Source organism: Carettochelys insculpta, chromosome 5 (genome assembly GCF_033958435.1).
Source record: "Carettochelys insculpta isolate YL-2023 chromosome 5, ASM3395843v1, whole genome shotgun sequence".
Lineage (NCBI taxonomy): Eukaryota > Metazoa > Chordata > Testudines > Carettochelyidae > Carettochelys > Carettochelys insculpta.
The window spans coordinates 97984127-98003796 of record NC_134141.1 but is presented as its reverse complement, the minus strand read 5'-3'; the positions used below and the strand labels follow the sequence as shown (position 1 = coordinate 98003796).

General features: G+C 41.6%; 1 protein-coding gene across 1 annotated transcript in view; it reads left to right on the top strand.

The window, feature by feature from the left end:
• Window positions 1–19670, top strand: part of ITGA1 (integrin subunit alpha 1) — a 115437-nt gene that overhangs the window by 93258 nt on the left and 2509 nt on the right. The window contains exons 21-29 of the mRNA XM_074995585.1: window positions 825–905; window positions 5070–5146; window positions 5910–5999; window positions 11121–11232; window positions 12727–12840; window positions 13792–13896; window positions 14583–14687; window positions 15583–15675; window positions 17534–17650. Coding sequence (XP_074851686.1) covers window positions 825–905; window positions 5070–5146; window positions 5910–5999; window positions 11121–11232; window positions 12727–12840; window positions 13792–13896; window positions 14583–14687; window positions 15583–15675; window positions 17534–17650 — 894 coding nt within the window. The remainder of the gene's footprint in view (window positions 1–824; window positions 906–5069; window positions 5147–5909; window positions 6000–11120; window positions 11233–12726; window positions 12841–13791; window positions 13897–14582; window positions 14688–15582; window positions 15676–17533; window positions 17651–19670) is intronic.

Here is a 19670-nt window from a genome sequence, read left to right as displayed (position 1 = left end):
GAGAAATATTAGGTGTACTAAGAAGCCTGATCAGTTCAGATGGTTCTATCAAGGATGAGGTTAAAACTAGATATACATTAGCTAACAAAGTGAAAATGTATCAATATTATTTATTAAGAGTAGTATTCTACAGTTTGGAAGCAGCTACATAAAATGAAACAGACCTCAGAAGGTTGAGGAAGTAGAGATGATAGTTCTTGGAAGATGGCAGGTTAAAAATGGAACAAAACAATTAAATTAGGATGAGAACAGGGGATTGGTTGCAGTAAAATATTTTGCTGGTGGGGTCATTGGAAAAAATAAACAGTAGATAGGAAGCTGAAAATATAATGCAAACAAAACCAGAGTCATAAAGGCTGGCCACAGGCTATCTGACAGAACGTTGTATGCAGCTATATGACCAAGCTGAGTTTAGTAAAGGTACAAGTCATGGTCAGGAATGACCAGCTGGCACTGTAATGTTTCCTATACTTGTAAAGATGCTTTAGGATAGAAAAAATAATTAATTTGATTGTACGGATATTTTAAACTGTAGCCCTGTGCATTTGTATAATTCCCTATACACTTCCACTGATAAACAAAGATAGTAACAGTGATATAACTTTAATAACAATATTCTGATAAAACATTTAACATGTGTTAAAGCTTTGAACACTTGTTTCATATCAGTTAACAATTTCAGTTTTAAATTATGTTGGAAAGTGACAAATATTACGAAAATGATGTGATATACTTCTGGTCTGTTTAATTTTAATTAAAACTTTTTAAAATGGTACACATAAAAGTGAGATTAGTCTTGTAATGTTGTGATTCTTTTTATCTAGGGTATACAGAAAGATAGTTGTGAATCCAACCACAATATCACCTGTAAAGTGGGATACCCTTTCCTAAAGTCTGGAGAAGAGGTAGGAAATTGTTAATAGAATATTTTTGGAGGGGGCAGTTGTCCTGTATGGCAACTATCTGCATAGTTACCCTTCAGTTCTTCAAGGAAGAAACCTAGAATCCAGCCTTCCAAATTCTGCAGATCCTCCAATATCTGACAATAGCATGAGCCAGTGTTCTCTGTAGTCTGAGCACTTGGAAGGGATTCAGGTGCAGCCCAGCTGATTAGCTGAGTGCCCACAGCCATCACCATGTGTTTCTACTGGTGGTATGTGTAGTCGGGTGTCTCTGCCAGAACGGTGCTCAGACATCCAGTCTGCTCCCTTTGATGCTAATCACTTTGGCCACGTGCGTGTGCTCCCTTTGGACAACAGTGTAGGCCCTGTAGTTAGCCAACACTGCAGACCTTGGAGAGCCCCCAAGAACCACAAATAAAGTGAGATACGAAGGCGCTGGAGCCAGGTTTACTGTCGTTGATGTATGGTCTCCAACACCCTCATGAGTCTCCAATATAATATGACTCAACAGTTTACATGGGTACATGCATACTCCGTGACAATGGACATGACTCAGTTGACGGCAAGGGGGGCTCCGTCATCCCCTAGGTTGCTCTACAGAGCCCTTGTTACACACACTTTTATACACAGGTATAAACAAGTTATGTATTCAGGTACAACCCCCTCAGTGTAATACATAGACGCCCCCTAAAGTAACTAGATCTACCCGTTAACTTAGGGGATAATGGTGGTACCATCAAAACAACACTATCCGTCATGCTGTCATTACGACCTGTTCCTGAACTTGGGTTGGAACATAGCTGGTTATCAGCTGTTATTTATGGGGAGGATATGGGGAGTGCATAGTACTAAGCAGGATGTGTTTATGTGTATCACTAGGTGCCTGACTCTGGGTGCTTTTAGGCCCTGTGACTTACCAGTTATGTCTCTTGCTGCATTCCTGTGGGCAGACTCTACCTAGCACAGTTTTTGCTTTAATCTGCTGTTGTTCAGGCTTGAAGCCTTTAGCTTTGCTATATGTTAACAAAGCATTGAGTGTTGTTCTTGGCCTTTAGCCTTACACCAAGCTTCTTATTACTACAGTGTGTATTTGCACATGGTTTGTCACACATAACACAATTTAATCCATCCACAAATGGAAAAAATTAGAGGGAGCACTGGTACGGGTCTTCATCACGGAGGCCCCGGTCTGCATCCACAAAGGGATTCCACATCAAGGCATCTAACTTTTAGTTGCCTAGAAAATCACAGGAGCAACACTGTGGTCCACAGAACCTGAGCAGGGACCTAGACTCCTATATGAGGAATGAGTAGAGATGTGTGACATTAGAATGTGCTTCACAGAAGCTGGGGGCAGCATTCTGAGCCAGCCGTGGGAGATATGGAGGAGAGAGAAGTGTTCTAAGCCCCGCCTCTCTCACAGAGGTAGTTTTTCTCATTCCAGGCAGCAGGGAGGCACCAGTATCTGCTAATCAGTCACAGACAGAAACTCCCTGTCTTAGGCTTACTCAAGAGATAGATATCTGGATTCTTCTGGTAAAGCAGCAATGCACCTGCCCAAAGGGAGCTTTTACCCTGGAAACTTAGGCTCTGATTGTTATATGCCTATAGGATTCAGCAGATGTTTTGTGGATCACAATGGAGCATGAAGTAGAGATTTAGATGCCTAAATAAGGGATTTAATCTCTCAATACTTTAGTGAATCCCACCCCTTGTGCTTCCACGTCCCTACTAATTCTGTCCTGGCTCCTTGGAATTGAGGCGTCAGTGCTAGTAATGGAATTCAAGGGAGTTCTCCAGCACAGAGTAGATCATAGTCTCTACATTGATGATGTAGCCCATTGCTGTGTTTGTGGTGTGGAAAGCTACACAGTAAACCCTCAAAAGGTGCAATTTCAAGTTGTGCTTAACTCACATTAACGCGAGCTAAGCGCAAACCAAAATCCTGCTCTCCCCCCGCCCCTCCCCCGGCTCTGGCTCCCCAACCCTACGCATGGCTCTGGCTCACCTCCCCCACGCCATTTCAACCGCTCATCCTGACCCGTTCAAACCCCCTGCAGCCCAGCTCCAACTCCAGCTCACTCCTCCCCACATGTGGTTCTGGCTCAACCACCCTGCACAGTTGTGGCTCACCCCTCCCCTGTGTGGCCCCAGCTTAACTCTACCCCCCGAGGTTAGATTCTGTCTTGTGTACCCACATACTGTGCATACTTTTCCAATGCCAGTCTCTGATCTGTAGCTACTAGATCAGTTGTTCCAACCCCGTGAGCCCTTACCTACCCCATCTTCAACCCCCTTGTGCCCTCTCCCATGGCCCCAACCCACCGTCAGGTTTAACCCTCCCCAACTGACCCCCCATCCCCAGTACTTACCTTTGAAAAGTTGCTCTAGGTGCTCCCACTGCTTCCCTGGCTGCAGAATATGTGTTCTGCCAGGGAAAAAAGCTGCCCGCCCCCCAACTTAAGTGAAATTCGAGTTATGTGAGGGTGCATTGGAATACAACCCTCACGTAACTCAAGAGACTGCTGTATTCATATGAAATCTCAACTTCTTCTAGACTTTCCATGAGTGTCCTGGCTGTGTTTGTTTAAAAAAATGGCTATAGGAAAGAAAATTTTCCCAAAATCTCAATGTTTTTCAGAAGACATGTTCCTAGGGATCTGGAGATAAAATGTTTTAAACAATTGTAATAAGCATCAGACGGGTAGCTGTGTTAGTCTGTATCTGCAAAAACAAAGAAAAGTCCCGTGGCACCTTATAGACTAACAGACTTATTGGAGCATAAACTTTTGTGGGCAAAGACCCACTTCGTCAGATGCATCAAGCTTATGCTCCCATATATCTGTTAGTCTATAAGGTGTAACAATTGTAATATATTTTTTTATATTTTGGGAATTAACTTCTGGTAGTTCAGATGTATTCTTTGTTGATTAAATCAAATGACCAAATACAGCAGTTTAAATTTGAACTTTGATATGTGTAAAATAGTTTAAAATAAGGACAATAAGCTGCTCTGAGATAAAGTATCTTATGCCTTCTGTTTTGGGGTGCACCAAATCTTGTGTAGATGTAATGAATTATCTTAGATTCTCTCCTGTGTACCCACATACTGTGCATACTTTTCCAATTTCAGTCTCTGATATGCAACTACTAGATCAGCTGTTCCTTCCATGTAGACAAATCAGGACAAAACCCACTGCTTATTATTGTTCCAATTTCAGCTTCTTAAGAATTCTCTCTTTTCACTTTCAAGCTGTAATCATCCGTTGATGTCCATCAATTCCCATTCAGTCTGAAAACCTAGATGTCTCATACGCTTATTTGCATTCAGATATTAATTCATTTAATTGGCTAATAATAGTGCCAATAAATTCCTGTCCTAGGCCTCTTCCTGACTTCCTTATTTGTTCCAATTGTCCGACTTATTCTGTATCAAGCTGTGTACACATTTAAACCAATGGAGAAATAAAGATCTTGAATTCAAATCCTTAACAAACTGTAAAATTGTTATAGCACATAAAATTTACCTTATGTCATCAAATGCTACGTTTTCATTAAACCAAAGCTATGGTGTGATCTATCTAGTAATGTTGAGAAGTTCATGTTGAGAACAGAACTTCCAAACCCTCCCAAGTGACCATATTATGACGTATTGTTCTCGATTATAGTCATGTATTAAATGTGCAATTTAATTAGTACAGATAAATGGAAATGCAGCAGCCTTGTCTAACTGAGAAGAGGATACAGCCCACTTCGGCTATGACTTTATATCAGATGCTTCCCAAAAGGTCTGAGAGCTGTTGTAGTCAGCTCTTGGGATCAACATATGGGATTCTTAAATCAAAGAAAATAAATTTATAAATTGGAATTCAAGTTTGTGATTTTATTTCTATTGCAATTTTTACACTTATTTTATATTCAGCTTTATTATAGGTCCCCAGTTTTGAAAAATTGGTCCTCCAGTGTAATAACCTGATTGCTGTTGGATTTCCTATGCATTTTGGGCAAAATCCCGAAGTCCTATTCATTCAGTTAGTAATCTGTATATGGACTCCAAGATTTTTGATTTAGGATTTTAGCCAATTTTCATCAGAGTAAATTTTAACAGTTAGCTGAGTATTACTTTTCTTTCCCTATTATCTTTTTAAAATAAGTTTTCTCTCTCAGATTTCCTTCAGCATAGTGTTCCAGTTCAACACTTCTTATCTCCTGGAAAATGCTACTGTTCATGTGTATGTAACAAGGTTAGTTACCAAAATTATTGTTTTTGTATCTCAGGCTTTCCTTTTAGTCACTGTACATTATAGCTTTTCACTCCATTACTATTGCTATGACAGAGATAGCTTTTATGGTTCAAAAGAGAATACTGAAAGTCCAGAGCGGCCAACTATAAAGAAGTACAGCACTATTGGTTGAGTTTATGCAATCAAAAGAAGTGAATTAAATAAATGGAGATTAATTTATAGAGGCCAATAAGTCACAAGTGAATCAGATTTGTAGCCTCAACCAAAGAAGGCATCTGGTCTGATTACAAAATTACCATACATTGTGACATAATTTTCAGTCTCTGCCAAGGAGAGTGGCCTAGACCTCAAATAGCAATGGCATTGCAGAAGGTCAAGATTGAAGTGTCTTGACACAGATGCATGGGTAAATTGTACTGCACCTGATAGTAATATGTGCTTTCACAGGAAATTACAGGGATTGTGTGACTGAGATGTCCCCTTCTTGATATAATGTTACTATATTCAATCTATAGCAGTTTGTATTTTCATTTCTACAAGGGTGTAATTTTGACTTTGGCCCAATGCAGCATGTACCTTTTACTTACTGGAAACAGCCATTTCAATTTATTTTTAAAAGATCATGATTAACTTGAAGTGCCCAGTTGGGTTTTATCCCCACAGCTGCAGGTATTTCAGTCTATTAGAGCCCTCCCCAACTATACTTGTACTTTGAACTGATGAGTATCATAATCTGACTGGAATGATGTGTGTTGTGTTCTAGTGACAGCGAAGAACCACTTGAGACCCTTGCTGACAATGGAGGAGAAATTACAATTCCACTAAAATATGAAATGGGATTAAAGTTTTTAAGGTACTAATGCTTTTTCTGTACTTAACTTGATAGTATATGTCAGACATTTAAAGAGCATAATGCATGGTTTTGCTGTTAGATTGTGGTTGCTAATGTACACAAAAGACGAACAGTGGTCTCATGAATGAGAAGTAAAGGGTTTTAGATAAGACATGATGGACCAATCACTATTCCTAGCAGACTGCTGCCACTTTTTGTTTATTTACTTGTGTAGTAGCAGCTTCTGTTGACTCTCATCTCACTCTCCAGATCGTGATCTTGTCATGCTGTGTGGGCTCGTGTGTTCCAGTGAACCTGAGAGTGATGCCATAGGGAGTCTGGGACTCCTGTCAGGGTCACCCATGGTGGCAAGGACAAGGGGTGGGGAGTCATGTCCAGATGAAGAATGAGCCTAAAAGTCCTCAACAGCAGAACAGGTGAAGGATAGCAAGGGTAATGCTACAATGGCTGCGAAGGCAGGTGAAGGCTGCAGCAGACAGGAGACCGCCAGTCGTCATGGATCCCATGCCCTTGGACCTGAGCCTTCTATCCGTCAAGAATCATATGGTGGCTGCAGTGCAACAGTCCCCACCCCCAAGTTAAAACAAGTCATGCACAGGCATCTTCCTCTGCATACTACTCTGCTAAACTTAAGCCCTACGGCAACTGATGAATGGTGACAAGAGCAGGATTGTGAAATCTGGAAGCTTTTAGTCATGGACAGCACATAGGTGATGGATATATGTATCAGTCATTGTTTGGAGTTATGGATGTGGTAGAACGGTCTGGCTGCTGCACCCATGACTAAGCAGCCTATTTAGGATCCGTTCTGCTCACCCCACATAGGGAGGGGCTAGAAAAGAACCTCAACACCCTCTCCCCAGCTAGATAGCCATATCCAGTGGGTTCACCACTGTGTCTTTGAAATCAAGCAGTAAACTTTGGTATATGGAATATTTGGACTCAAATGGACAAACCAGACAGTGAGTGACCCAAAAGATTCATGGCAGTTATTGCCTGCAAGTGACGTAGGTGACCTGGCAAAAACACATAGACCAGAAGAAGGACAGCTAAAAGAAGAAGCTGGGGGTACACATCTTTCTGGAAAGGAACCCCACAGAAAGAAAACCCAAGTAATGGAATAAGATTTGCCATCAAAAGTGAACTGACAAAGATCCTCCTCATGACTCTCCACTTGAAGCGTGGCAGACACCAGCAGGCAACTGTCATCAGTGCTTGTGTACCATCTCTAGATGCCAAAGATGATGTGAAGAAGTTCTCCAGCCAATTGGACGCAGTCCTGAAAGACATCCCCAAAGAAGACAAGATTAGTCTCTTGGTGGTTTCACTGCCATGGTCTAAGAAGATATGGACCACTGGCTGACGATCATTGGGACAGAAGGAGTTGGCAGTTGCAACTCCAGTGGAGTGCTCCTCCTGACAAAATGTATAGAACACGAGCTCATCAGCATGAACACCCTCTTCCACCATAACAACAAATTTAAGTCCTCCATGGCAACATCCTCAAGCTAAGCACTGGCACCTCATAGACTATGTCAGTCCCCACTCAGGATCTGCATGATGTCCTTCTCACACCTGCAATAACTAGTACTGATGACTGCTGAACCTATAACTGTCTTATTCAATTCTCAATGTCACCAAATGGAGAAGTCAGAGGAAACAGATCCGATGAAGGATTAATGTAGAGCTCTTGAAGGTTCCCATCAGAGGAAGTGACTTCCAGATAGCGCTCCAAAGGAAGCTGCTGAGAGTATACCCGGAAGATATGGAAGAACACTAGTGTCAATTGAAAATGCCATCATTGGAGCTTGTGGAGAAACCATTGGCTACCAGTCCAGGAAGTATCAGGACTGGTTTTATGAGAATGATGTTGAAATTGAATGCCTGATTGAGGCAAAAAGGAAAATGTTTAGGGCCTGGCAAAGCAACATCAATTGCACAACCAAAAGACAAGTGCATGCCAAGGCCAAGACAAAAGTCCAATGTAAAACAAGGACTCTGAAAACCCAGTGGTGGACTAAAAAGGTGTGAGAATTCCAGCATCTCACAGACATCAGATATACAAGAGATTTCTTCAATGTTACCAAAACTGTTTATGGACCAAGAAACCATGAAATCAGTCCCTTGACATCAAAGGATGGTACCCAAATCTTGAAAGACAATGAAGCCATTGCTTCTTGCTGGAGGGAGCACTATAATGAGCTCTTGAACCACCCCAGCCCCCACAACCTTGCAACATTTGCTACCCAGAATGAGGTCCAAGCTGCCGTCAAAGTGATGAAGTGCAACAAGGCAACCAGACTAGGTAAAATCCCTGCTAAGGTCTTCAAGCAAGGCAGACCAGAGCTCCACAAACAATTCCACCTTCTGATTCTCCAGATCTGGAACGGGGAGCAGATGCCACAAGATTTCAGTGACACACCAATCGTCAGTCTCTTCAAGGGTGACAAGTTGGACTGTGGAAACTGTTTCATCTCCCTCCTGGCAACAGCAAGGAAGACCTTAGTTTGAATCCTTGCAAACCGACTCCTGCTGCTTTCAGAAGAAATTCTCCCAGAATCCCAATGTTGCTTCTGACCATTCTGAGGAACAGACAAGATCTTCACCACCCAGTAAGTTCAGGAAAAATGTCATAAACAAAGCCAAGCCTTATACATGAGTTTCATCGACCTGACCAAAGCATTCAAGTTAGTCAGTTATAACGCCCTGTGGACCGTCCTCTTAAACATCAGCTGCCCCAAAAATTCATTAACATCTTGAGACTGCTTCGTGACAACATAGCTTCCCCAGTATTGAGCAACATTGGATCCCAAAGCGGCTCCCTTGAGGTCAAAACGGGAGTCAAACAAAGCTACATCATTGCCCCATCACTGTTCTGGATCTTCATCACCGTGACCCTTCATTTCTTTGATGGCAAGCTTTCAAATGGCATGCATATTGTCTATAGAATGAATGGGAAGCTTTTCAATCTCAGGAGACAGGAGGCTAAAAGCAAGAACCCCCACAATCTCGATCATGGAGCTCCAGTATGTGGAATGACAAAGTGGTTTCTGCTCTTTCTCTTACAGCCCTTCAGACCATCTTAAGTGCCTTTGCTGAAGTGTAAGAGAATTTTGGCCTCACACTGAACATCAAAAAGGCCAAGATGCTCCACCAGCCCTCGCCAACAGGACAATCTCATGTACCTTCTATTGAAATCCATTGGAGATCTGCTGGAAGATGTGGAGCACTTCACATACCTTGGAAGTCATCTTTCTGCTAAAGTCAACAATGATATGGAAATCGAGCATTGTCTGAGCTGTGCAAGCTCTGCTTTTTCCCGCTTATAACATAGGGTCTTTGAGATCCAGAACATCTGTCCCCAGATCTTTGTATACTGTACGGTGGTTGTTCTAGTGCTACTGTGTGCATATGAAACCTGGACAACATACAAGCATCATTTGAAGGCACTTGAACAATATCATCAACGCTGTCTCCAGAGTACTCTGAATATCTCTTGGGAGCACAGGTGCACAAACACTAGCATCCTGGAAGAGTTAACCATGATCAACATTGAAGCCATTATCATCATCAACAACTTCTTTGGACTGGTTATGTGGTTCAGATGTCTGATCAGTGACTCCCAAAACAGATTCTGCTTTCTGAGTTGGAGGAAGGACAGAGGAGAGTTCGGAGCCAGCAGATGCGATATAAGGACATGCTGAAGGCACACATGAAAAAGTGCAGTGTCAGCGTTGATACTTGGGAGAACTTTGCACAAGACCATCCCCAGAGGAGAATGGTAATCCTTGAGGGGCTGGCAAAATATGAGCGGTCCCACTACAGTGCAGTCGAGGAGAGGTGGAGAAAGAGTCAAAAACTGCCCTGCACCCCTCCAATAGCTACTAGTGCCTGCCCCTTCTGTGATAAGATCTGTGGCTCCAGAATTGGGCTGATCTGCATTAATGAACTCACAAATAGGAGGGTGACGTGAAGACATCCTACTCATTATCAAGTGATCACCAAGAAGAGACAGTGACTCTCATACTTATTCTCTTCATTCTGAGGTGCATCAGCCTGTAATAGAAACTACAGCTTTCCCCTGCTAATGAAAACTAGTGTTTTGTATTGGCCCTCTTTTATATTTTATTTTTAAGGTTTCATAAATTAGCCTTAATTTCCAGAGTTTCAAAAGCCTTTTATCAGTTCCCATATATATTCTTAATACAAAGGTTCTGCTATAGTAAAGATGTATGAGATGTGCTGTGCGTGTATTTGTGTGTCTAAATCAGGGCTCACAAGTGACACACAAGCCAATTTTCAACAACACATGAGTCAGGAGCTCAGCCTTGCCCTTCATCCCCCATGCCACCATGAGCTTGCCCCAAGCTTTGATGCCTGTGGATTAACAAAAGAGAAGCTAATGCTACCAACAACCAACCTAAACAGTAAAGCTCTACATCTTAATTTATTAATGAAGCTATTTTAAGTAATAGGACTATTAGTGACTTTAAAACTATCACTGGCACTTGGGCTGTACATAGAGTCAAAATGTCAAATTTCAGCAGTCTAAATTTATTTACCCCAGTGTAAATGATGAAAATAAATTCATTCTAAGTCAGATGTTCAAAGCATCTCAAGAGAATTGACTGTCTCTCATTTGTGCTTCTGAAAATTTCCCCTCTTTGTGTTACTTCACTGACTTAAATCACCGCCATACATGGATGTCAAATCTAGCTTTGAATACTAGTCCTACCTATATGGAATAGAGCTAAATTTTGCCTGTCTGGTTTTATCCTCCTTGCTCTTTTTGTTTATTAGGATACTGTCCATTTTGCTGGTCACTGTGGTTGGAGTGAAGGACTACTACTTGAGCAAGGCAATGTAGAGTGAGGCCTTGAATTTGTCTTTCATTTATTAGTGATTTCTTCTGGTACAGTTTTAGTTAAACAAGGAAAGCGTAAAGTAAATAATATTTAAAATGACAAGTACTTAGCAAACTGATGAGTTATGCATTAATTGAAATTGTAGCATACTATACTGACTGTAACAAAACTAGCTCTGAAGAATTAGCAAAGTAACAAAAAGATCTGTCACTTAGACTGCATGATTGTAAAGGTTTTGTTATTTTTTAACCCACAGTCATTTGAAAGATCCCAAAGAATCCCATATTATAATTGCAGCAAATGATACAGTTCCTGCTTACATAAATACAACTGAGGACATTGGGGATGAAGTTAACATAAACTATAAGGTAAGCTACAGGAGCTACAACAGTATTGTAAAAGGACTAGTTCTATGTTGTGAGACTAGGTTGAAAGCATTTACATCCTTTTCTAACCTATTATCTAAGTGGCACATATGCAACATATTACACTTCCTTCAGCAGTTTTTTGCTTTCAAAATATTAAATATCAGTGGTATTCAAATATGATCTGTGGGCTTTGGAGACATTCCAGATGGTCTTTCCTTTCAGAATGGGAAGGCATGTGCCCTTGAAACAGGAAGTAGCCCTTAATTTATTACAGTTTGTACTCATTGTTGAGGATTGATATTTCCAGAAACTAGCCAGCCTTGTAGAAAGAAAGTATCATGCACTAAGGACTTTGCATTTCTAATTAAATGAAGATGGCAAAGTAGAAGAGTTGAGCTGGAAAAGACATTTAGTGGGTTATAAATGCCTCACATTGCATCAGGACTGAATTTAATTATCCCAGTTTTAAATCTAGCACTGACTATTAGTCTTTCCCGTATGAAAAGTCTGCATCCTCGACTTTCTGTCTATAACAGATGGACCTTAGAAAAGCACTTTCTATACAATACTGTAATCACAAAGGTGACACTGTGATTCCTTTTTGATATCTCCCATCTATGCAGTGTTACCCATGCATACTTTTAAACATTTAAATTGAGATACAGTAATGTCCAACCTTTGTTTTACTGTTTAAATTAAGAGATTATTTTAGGTTGGATTAACTAACTTTAAACCCTACCTGACTGACTGAAAGCAGGAGCTGAGAGGCATTGTCTCAGATCTTATAGTGTCCTTGCTACTAACTTGGGACCATGCTTGCAAGTGATATTCTTTCTCCCCTTCCCTTCACACACAGTACTAGTTCAGAGGGAGCAGAAACATACAGCTGTGTGTGCATGTGGGGGGTGGGGGGCAAGGGGCATGGCTGTGAAGCTATTGTAGTCTCTGAAATAGCAGTCAGACTGAGCTGAGATAGGGAAGGAGTAAAATGGCCTGTGCTTTAAGCATCTTCGGGGAAAAATCTTTCTTTGAGCTGGACAATACTGCTGCCAGAAGCCGTTTCCTTTTCCCAACACTGGCTTCTACTGCTTCCCAAGTTAAAGTATTGTGTTGGACTTGACCACAGAGTTCCAAACAGGAAGCCCCTAGGAACTAATGTAATACAAGTGCTAAATGCAAAGCAGATGAGCTGTACAAGGGAGTAGCAAGAAATGCAGAACGCATCAAAATAGAAGCTCAGATTGAATCCTTCTATTCTCTTGCTTTTCTCCCCCTGTTCATTCATCAGACACACAATAATCTAGTTTTACTAATTCTAGAGAACAATAATACCTGTCTTCTGCTGGAATAAAAGTAATGGAGCTACATCAATATCCCTTTCACAACCAGCTGGCTGCATAGTTCTGAAGCAGGGGAAAGCACAAACACCAATAAAATAAGGAAGGTACTAACTAAAAAACAGGAAACAGTGTTGTTCTTTTTTTTTTCTTATAGATTGAAAAAGGTAAACATTTTCCAATGGCACAACTCACTCTGCAGATTTCATTTCCTAATTTGACTTCATCCCAAAACCCCATTCTCTACCTAAGTGGACTGTCGTCTTCACCTGTAAGTGATGCCTGTAAACATGAATGCGCCTTCATTTTATTTTAAATCTGAAATGTGTTTCATCCCACTTTTGGGTTTGGTGTCAGAAATGGAATAATTCAATTAGATTACAGAAAGTTTTGTTTTGATTGCAATCTAAGCAATAACCTGGCTTTGGAATAAGAGGTAAACCTGAATGAAGAATTTATAGGAATATAGATGTTCACAAAAGAATGCTTACCTAGTTTTATTTAAAGATGTTTGAACAATAATTTTAAAATATCAAAGTTAATTTCATTTATGGACAAGAGTGTGTGACTTAGCAGTTGGGGCTCTGAAAGATTTGGCAGCATCCTGCTTTTCCTGCTACATTCACACTACCTACCACCATCAGTGGTGTGCAGCGTAGAGGTAGCATAAATTACTTCGCAAATAGGAGGGGCCAACAGCCTTGCTGAGCTCCTCAGCAAGATGGAGGGAACCTGGCTCTGAGCTTTTGGAAGGGGTGGGCCCTTGGGCAGAAGAGGGCAGCCAGATCTTAGGATCGCCTGGAGGCTGTCTCACGCTGGTCGATCCCAGCCCTCAGAGCCATGCAGTGATTTAAATGCATGGGGCTTGTGGTTGTTACCACTCCTGTGCTAGAGGCCACAAACCTCAGGCCCTTTCAAATTGCCAGGTGTTGGGGCAGCTACCCATTTTGTAGTCTCTGCCCTGTTGACAAGCCTGCTCACGAAAGACTGTATTATATCTGTAATGAGAAAGGTAATACAAATAATATGCTTCAGTATGTACGTCACCTTCATTTTGCTCTTCTATACTCTGTTTATTACACATATAGAAGTGGGTGTACTATAAAATACCTTGTTATTACAGCTACTAAATATTAAGAATACTGGCCTATTTCTGGAGCTTTTAAATATTATTATATTGGACCTTCAAACAGTAAAATAGATGTTAATATTTTTTTAACAGAATGCTACCTGCCAAACCAGCCCCCCCATAGATCCATTCAAGATTAACACTGGGACACTGTTTGAGGTGAAAAAAATAAAAGAACCTACAAAAGATACAATTATGGTAAGCCTGTCTAAAATGTTTAAATTCATTGCACTAGTTACCTGTAATATTTTGAGTTCCAAAATACTAGTAAGACATTTGTCCAAATAATTTAATCTTGTATATTTTAACAACCTGAAGTTTTTTTGCACATGAAGCTGAACTACATATCCTCAGATCAGGTTGTCTAAATCATTGTATCTCTGTTGACTTCAGTGGAACTATGCCTATTTACATCAGTATAAATCTTCTAGCCCTACTCTTCTACTGTAATGAAATAAATATTAAGCAATTTTTAAATGCCTGAACCCCTACTTCTTGGTAACTTTGTTTAGTCATTTCCAATTATGCAAAGAATGAACAAAATATTATTATTGTGACATGTTACATTAGCCAGGCAGTTTGCCCAGATGTAAGTGATTGTGTAAGGTGGCAAGTGATATTTAGGTTCTTGATATTTAGATTGTTGCAAGTTTCTGTGTAGATCAATCTATCAGAAACTGTGAATTAAAAAAGTTAACTTGGTTATTTGTGAAACTTTTTTTCTCTAGACAAGTCCTAGTAATCAATATTCTCTTAGTGTTAATGCCATATACAACTAAACTATACAAATTACCAATTACCAGCCTATACATAGGACAATTTTTTTCTAAAGAGTGATATTAAAATATTTAATTACTAATTCTTGTGCATGATCATTTAAACAGGACTGTGATAAATACAGATGTGCATCTATTAATTGTTCCCTTGCTCCAGCTGATATAAATCAAGTGAATATTTCATTAAGATTATGGAAGCAGACTTTTATAAAAGTAAGTAAGCCTTCACCACATTCAGTATAACTATGGGTTAGAAACAACATTACGCCAAATGCAATGCTTAGACAGTTACACATTTTTTTAATCTTCATTCTTACAGTACTTGAAATTGTTTCCTCGCTCTGTTATGAAATCTCTTGAGATTAACCTATATAAATTCCCTTACTAAAGTATTTAGAAGATCAGAATTAAAAATGCCTTTTCATCTATACACAAAAGAACTATTAGCTACATGTGATGGGATGCCTCTGTGTATCTGATCCAAAATAGCATTCAGATTTTTGCTAATATTTTACATTCCAAATTCATATGTCAGGAATTCAATTTTTCAAGAGTCCATTTTCCTTTAAATATCTAGCTTTGCTTTATTTTTAGAGCTGTATTAGGCTCCACTCTTAAAAACACTTATGTATGCAGTTAATTTGATGCTTACTAGTTATGCCTGCATGCTTGTGGCATGCACATGTGCAATATTGCAGCCTCAAGGTTTTAAATATGTCCAGTCTCAATTTCATATATTTTATTTCTTTACCATAATTTTACCTATATTTGGGATTCAATTCTGTAAGTACTGAGAGTGCCTGGCATGTTCTCATGCCTGGCATTTCTCTGGCTTCACCATAGTTTGAGTTTTTTCCCAGTTTAGCATAGTGTGCAGAATCAATGTGCCATTTACCCCCACACCTAAATTCATTAATAATATTAATAAGATTTGACTTAATAATCCTAGTTGCATCCCACTATGTCTCTCTGTGATTTTTCTGCTTATCATTGCATTTTGCAATCATACTTCCCCGGAAATTGAAATTAGTTCTATGCTGAGATTCATTTATGGAATTTCAGACTCAAAAATAATTTAACGTAAACAGTGGGGTCTGTTTTCTTTCAGGCAGTTATTCACAGTTTAAATCTCACTGTAAGAGCATTACTTCAGAGTGAAAACTCATCACTGATTTTGAGAGGAAGCAATCAAAAAAGAGAGGTATGTGTGACCCGATCTCTGACAGCCATTGTAGGACACCCTGTGAATGGCATGTTTAATATGTTTACCTGCCACACTCCTCCAAGGAAGAGGTTTATAATTTGCTATTTATTCTAAATAAAAAATGTCAGAACTAGCTAAAAATAATGCTGTATGGTAGAAAACCATACGATTTACCAATCTACCTATGAAGCGGAAAATTATCCACCCAATCTGGAGCTAACCATTGCACTATAGTAGTGCATTCTCTATCCATGTGGATATGAGACACTTAAAAAGAATCTTTTAAAAACAATAATTTAAAATGCAGCTGTCCTGGGTAGTTTGAAGACAAATGTCCTTCAAACATAATTCTGCTTATACACAATATTTTCCTCTAATTCTGTTTTCTCCTTTTCGTAACTATATTTATGTGAAAATAAAGTTTTATTTCTCAAAACTACATCTACCCTGACTGTGCACCCTCATTTCAAATAGCTCTTCTGGCCAGATCAATTTCATTAACTGAACTTCTCTTGAGGCTAAACTGAGCTATCTGTACAGTGTGATTTGATCAGAGATTTCTAGTTTGCAATATAAGAAGTCATTGAAATTAAATATTTAGTTTACAGATTTTAAGGCCTTGCTGTACAAGAAAGCTACACTATTATAACTGAAATTAGTGTTTAAACCTATGTAAGTTAAAACTGAGAAATCCCGAGTGGACTCTGATATTTCAGTTTATCTTAAACCAATTACTAATAAAACTGAAAAAAGTCGGATTTAGACTGAGATAGGATTGTCTACGTAGCATTTGATATTGATTTAACTAAATTGGTTTAAAATCAACAAATTTGGTTAAACCAGTGCAGCTTTTTCATGAATCTAATCAGGGTCTAGTCCCACTTAGAGTTGGCTGGTCTGTGCAGCATTTGTTGATTGGGTGTTAGCTGAAGTGTAGAAGGCAGGGTTTAGTTCCCTTTCAAGTATGAGTTATAATTTTTAGATGATACTCCATATGGGAAGTAAGTGACTGCCAGAGTTTTTCCCCTGTATTGATGCAGGTTCTTCTGGGTTTTTGGGTGGCCCATTCCATGATGCAATGTACTTCTTGATTAAAGAAGGCAAATTAAACGTGTTCAGATGTGTATCCTGGACTTTCTCTATGGAGCAAATTCTTTTGGTATCTGAGCGCCTGGCTGGAAAGAACAGATTTCTTGGCATGTCTGGGGTGGTTGTTGGATTTGGAATGGTAAATGTGGTGATCCATGTCTTTCTTATATAAAGTTGTCTGTGGTGATTGAAGTTCTGGTAGAAACTGTGAGGGAATTTAGGTCACCTGTCCAGAGGATGAAAATAAAAATGATGTATCTCAGGTATATCATTGGGTTTTTGGTGCATATTCCCAGAAATTCCTCCATGAGGTGTCTCATAAAAAAGTTGACATTTTACTAGTCATTGCTCTTCCCATAGTTTAGACAAGATGTTTATTGTTAAATGTAAAGTAGCTGTGGGTGAATTTGGCAATGTATTTGGGTTAGATTTCTGAGTGTTCATTATAGTGGTTAGAGAGGGTGTCATGAAGGAAGTCGTTGATGTTGCAGAGTTTCTGGAGGAAGCAGTGATGTCCTTAAGAAAACTGGTCTTTTGTGTGAATTGTGTACATCTTGTGAGACTTTTTATGTAAATATCAGTGCTTATGCTAGAGATTTTATTCTCATTTTCATCCTATAAATTTCTACCCTCATGACAAAACTATTGGGTACTCTTGAAAGTGGTAGAACAGTACCTACAATAGGGGATACAAGTTATACTACTTTGTTACTTAGATTCTTTTTTTTTTTTTTTTTACCATTTATCTTTCAATTAATCTTCACAGATCATAATTAAAGTTTCAAAAGAACTTCAGCCTGGTGTCACCCCTATATGGGTCATTTTACTCAGTGTCTTTGCTGGACTCTTGATTCTTGCACTTCTTATATTTGTATTGTGGAAGGTAAGCTACATATTTGGCAGAGGGTGGGGTGTTGTGTGTGTGTGTGTGTGTAGATTTTTATATATTTGGATGTTTGAGTTCAGTCTTGTGTTCTTACCACAAGAACTGGACAAACATAATATGGGACAGGAAGATATGGGGAGGTGGGGATGGCTCCCTGGCTGTGGCTGCCATGTGCCGCCAGCCCAGTGGACCTCCCCAGCTGCCCCACACCTCAGGGAGCCAGGAAGAAAGCAGCAGCCATGCCAGTGTTCTGTCCCTGCCTCAGTACGGTGCAGTGAGGACCCCAGTTCAGGTAGAGGGGGCTGGAAACCCAGACTTGGTCCAAGGCTGGGCCTGACTTGCTGAGGAGGAAACCCACAGGGTGAGGGGACAGGGACCAACCTTGGAATTATCAGCAGCTGCCTCCTGGGCCAGGTTAGGGCATGAGCAGCTGAGCACCCCCTCTTCTAACCCCCGCCCCGCAGGGTGCCAGCCAAAGAGGTGCTGGGGGCTTGAGGCAGGCTCCATCCTGCCCAGTATTACAGGCTGGTTCAGTGGTGCTCAGCCCTGTCCCTGCCGATCCGCCCAGAGCTGGGCTGCCCCAGCCCCTCCATCCCCCGCCCCGGTCCCCTGAATCCAATCAGCCTGAGCAGCGGATGCACAGATGCCTGGTGGAGAGCAGGCTGCTGCACAGGGTGGCCAGAGTGCAGCAGGGAGGGGGCCAGGGCAGCTGTTTCCCAGGTGTCGGGAGAAGCCGAAGGATCCCTGCAAGGTGAGGGGCACTCGCTGCGTGCTCCAGGGGCCAGACCCTGCAGGGTGCCTGGAGTGCACGGGAGGGATGGGATCACGCCACTGCTCCTGGGAAGCTCAAGGAAGCACTACCCTGCCCCGGAGGAGCAGTCCTGCGGCAGGGGGTAAGGGGTGCCAGTACCTTTGCAGACCCACCAGAGCCCAGATGCTGCTGAGAGCAGAACCCAGGCAGAGGGCACTCATGGGCCCCATCCCCTGCCCCATCTCCACTGGTCCAGCTCAGAGTTTTGGGCTTCTGCCTGTGCTGCCCTGATGCACAGCCCATGGGCTTTGGGGTCTGGGTGACCCCTGCCAGCCTCTGGGAGCCTGGTAGCTCCACATGGCTCTGTGCCCAGGGCAAGGCTGGGGGCTACCCATGCATGGAGTGGGTGGGGCACATTGGACCCCACAGCTGCCCCTGCAGGAAAGGTCCCGGCCGTGGTAGGGTACACATGTGGGGCCTTGGGAGCCCTGGGCCCAGCTGTGCACTCTGAGGGCCACCCTGGGACCTCTGGGCAATGTGTGGCCTGCGCTCCATGTCGGACTGTGCACTGGTCTCCCCAAGCCCTGAGCAGCTTACAGGGCTGCCAGGTGGTGCAGAGCCACAGAGAGTGGATGGGGCACCCTGGCCTCATGGGCCAGTGCTGTGCGGTGCGGTGCCTGGGACCCTTGCCTCCCCTGCCAGAGCCATGAAACTGGACTCCTGGCTTCCCTGCACCTCGGGGAGCTGCGAAGGAGGAGGCAGTCACCACCGCCCACCTCAGTATCCCGACATACTTCTCCCTTTGCAGGGACCCCTGCTGGCTCCCTCTGGTTTGGCTGGAGAGCATGTCAGTACATGCTCTCCACATGGTGCTCTCCAGCCAGCAGCTGCACCTGCGAGCCAGGAGGGGGTCGAATACGGGGCAATTAGCCCCTTTGTTAAAGTAAGTTGGGACGCCATTCTGGTGCCCAAATTATGGGGTGGTCCCACCAAAAACAGGATGAATGCCCCCCCTTTCTGAGAGTCAGGCCCTAAATACCTACTCACAAGTATCACGGAAATCCAAGGATTCACAGTTTGATCTTGCAAAGTTATGAGCACTTCTTGAAGTTGGATGCCCTTCTCTTTCAGTCAACTCAATAGGAATTCACATTTAACAGAATCCTACAGTGAACATTTAACACCTTGCAAGCCCTTTAACAATTCATTGTACTATCTCTTGAAATAGAACACTGTTGTAGCTGTGAAATGTAATCCAAGATTAGA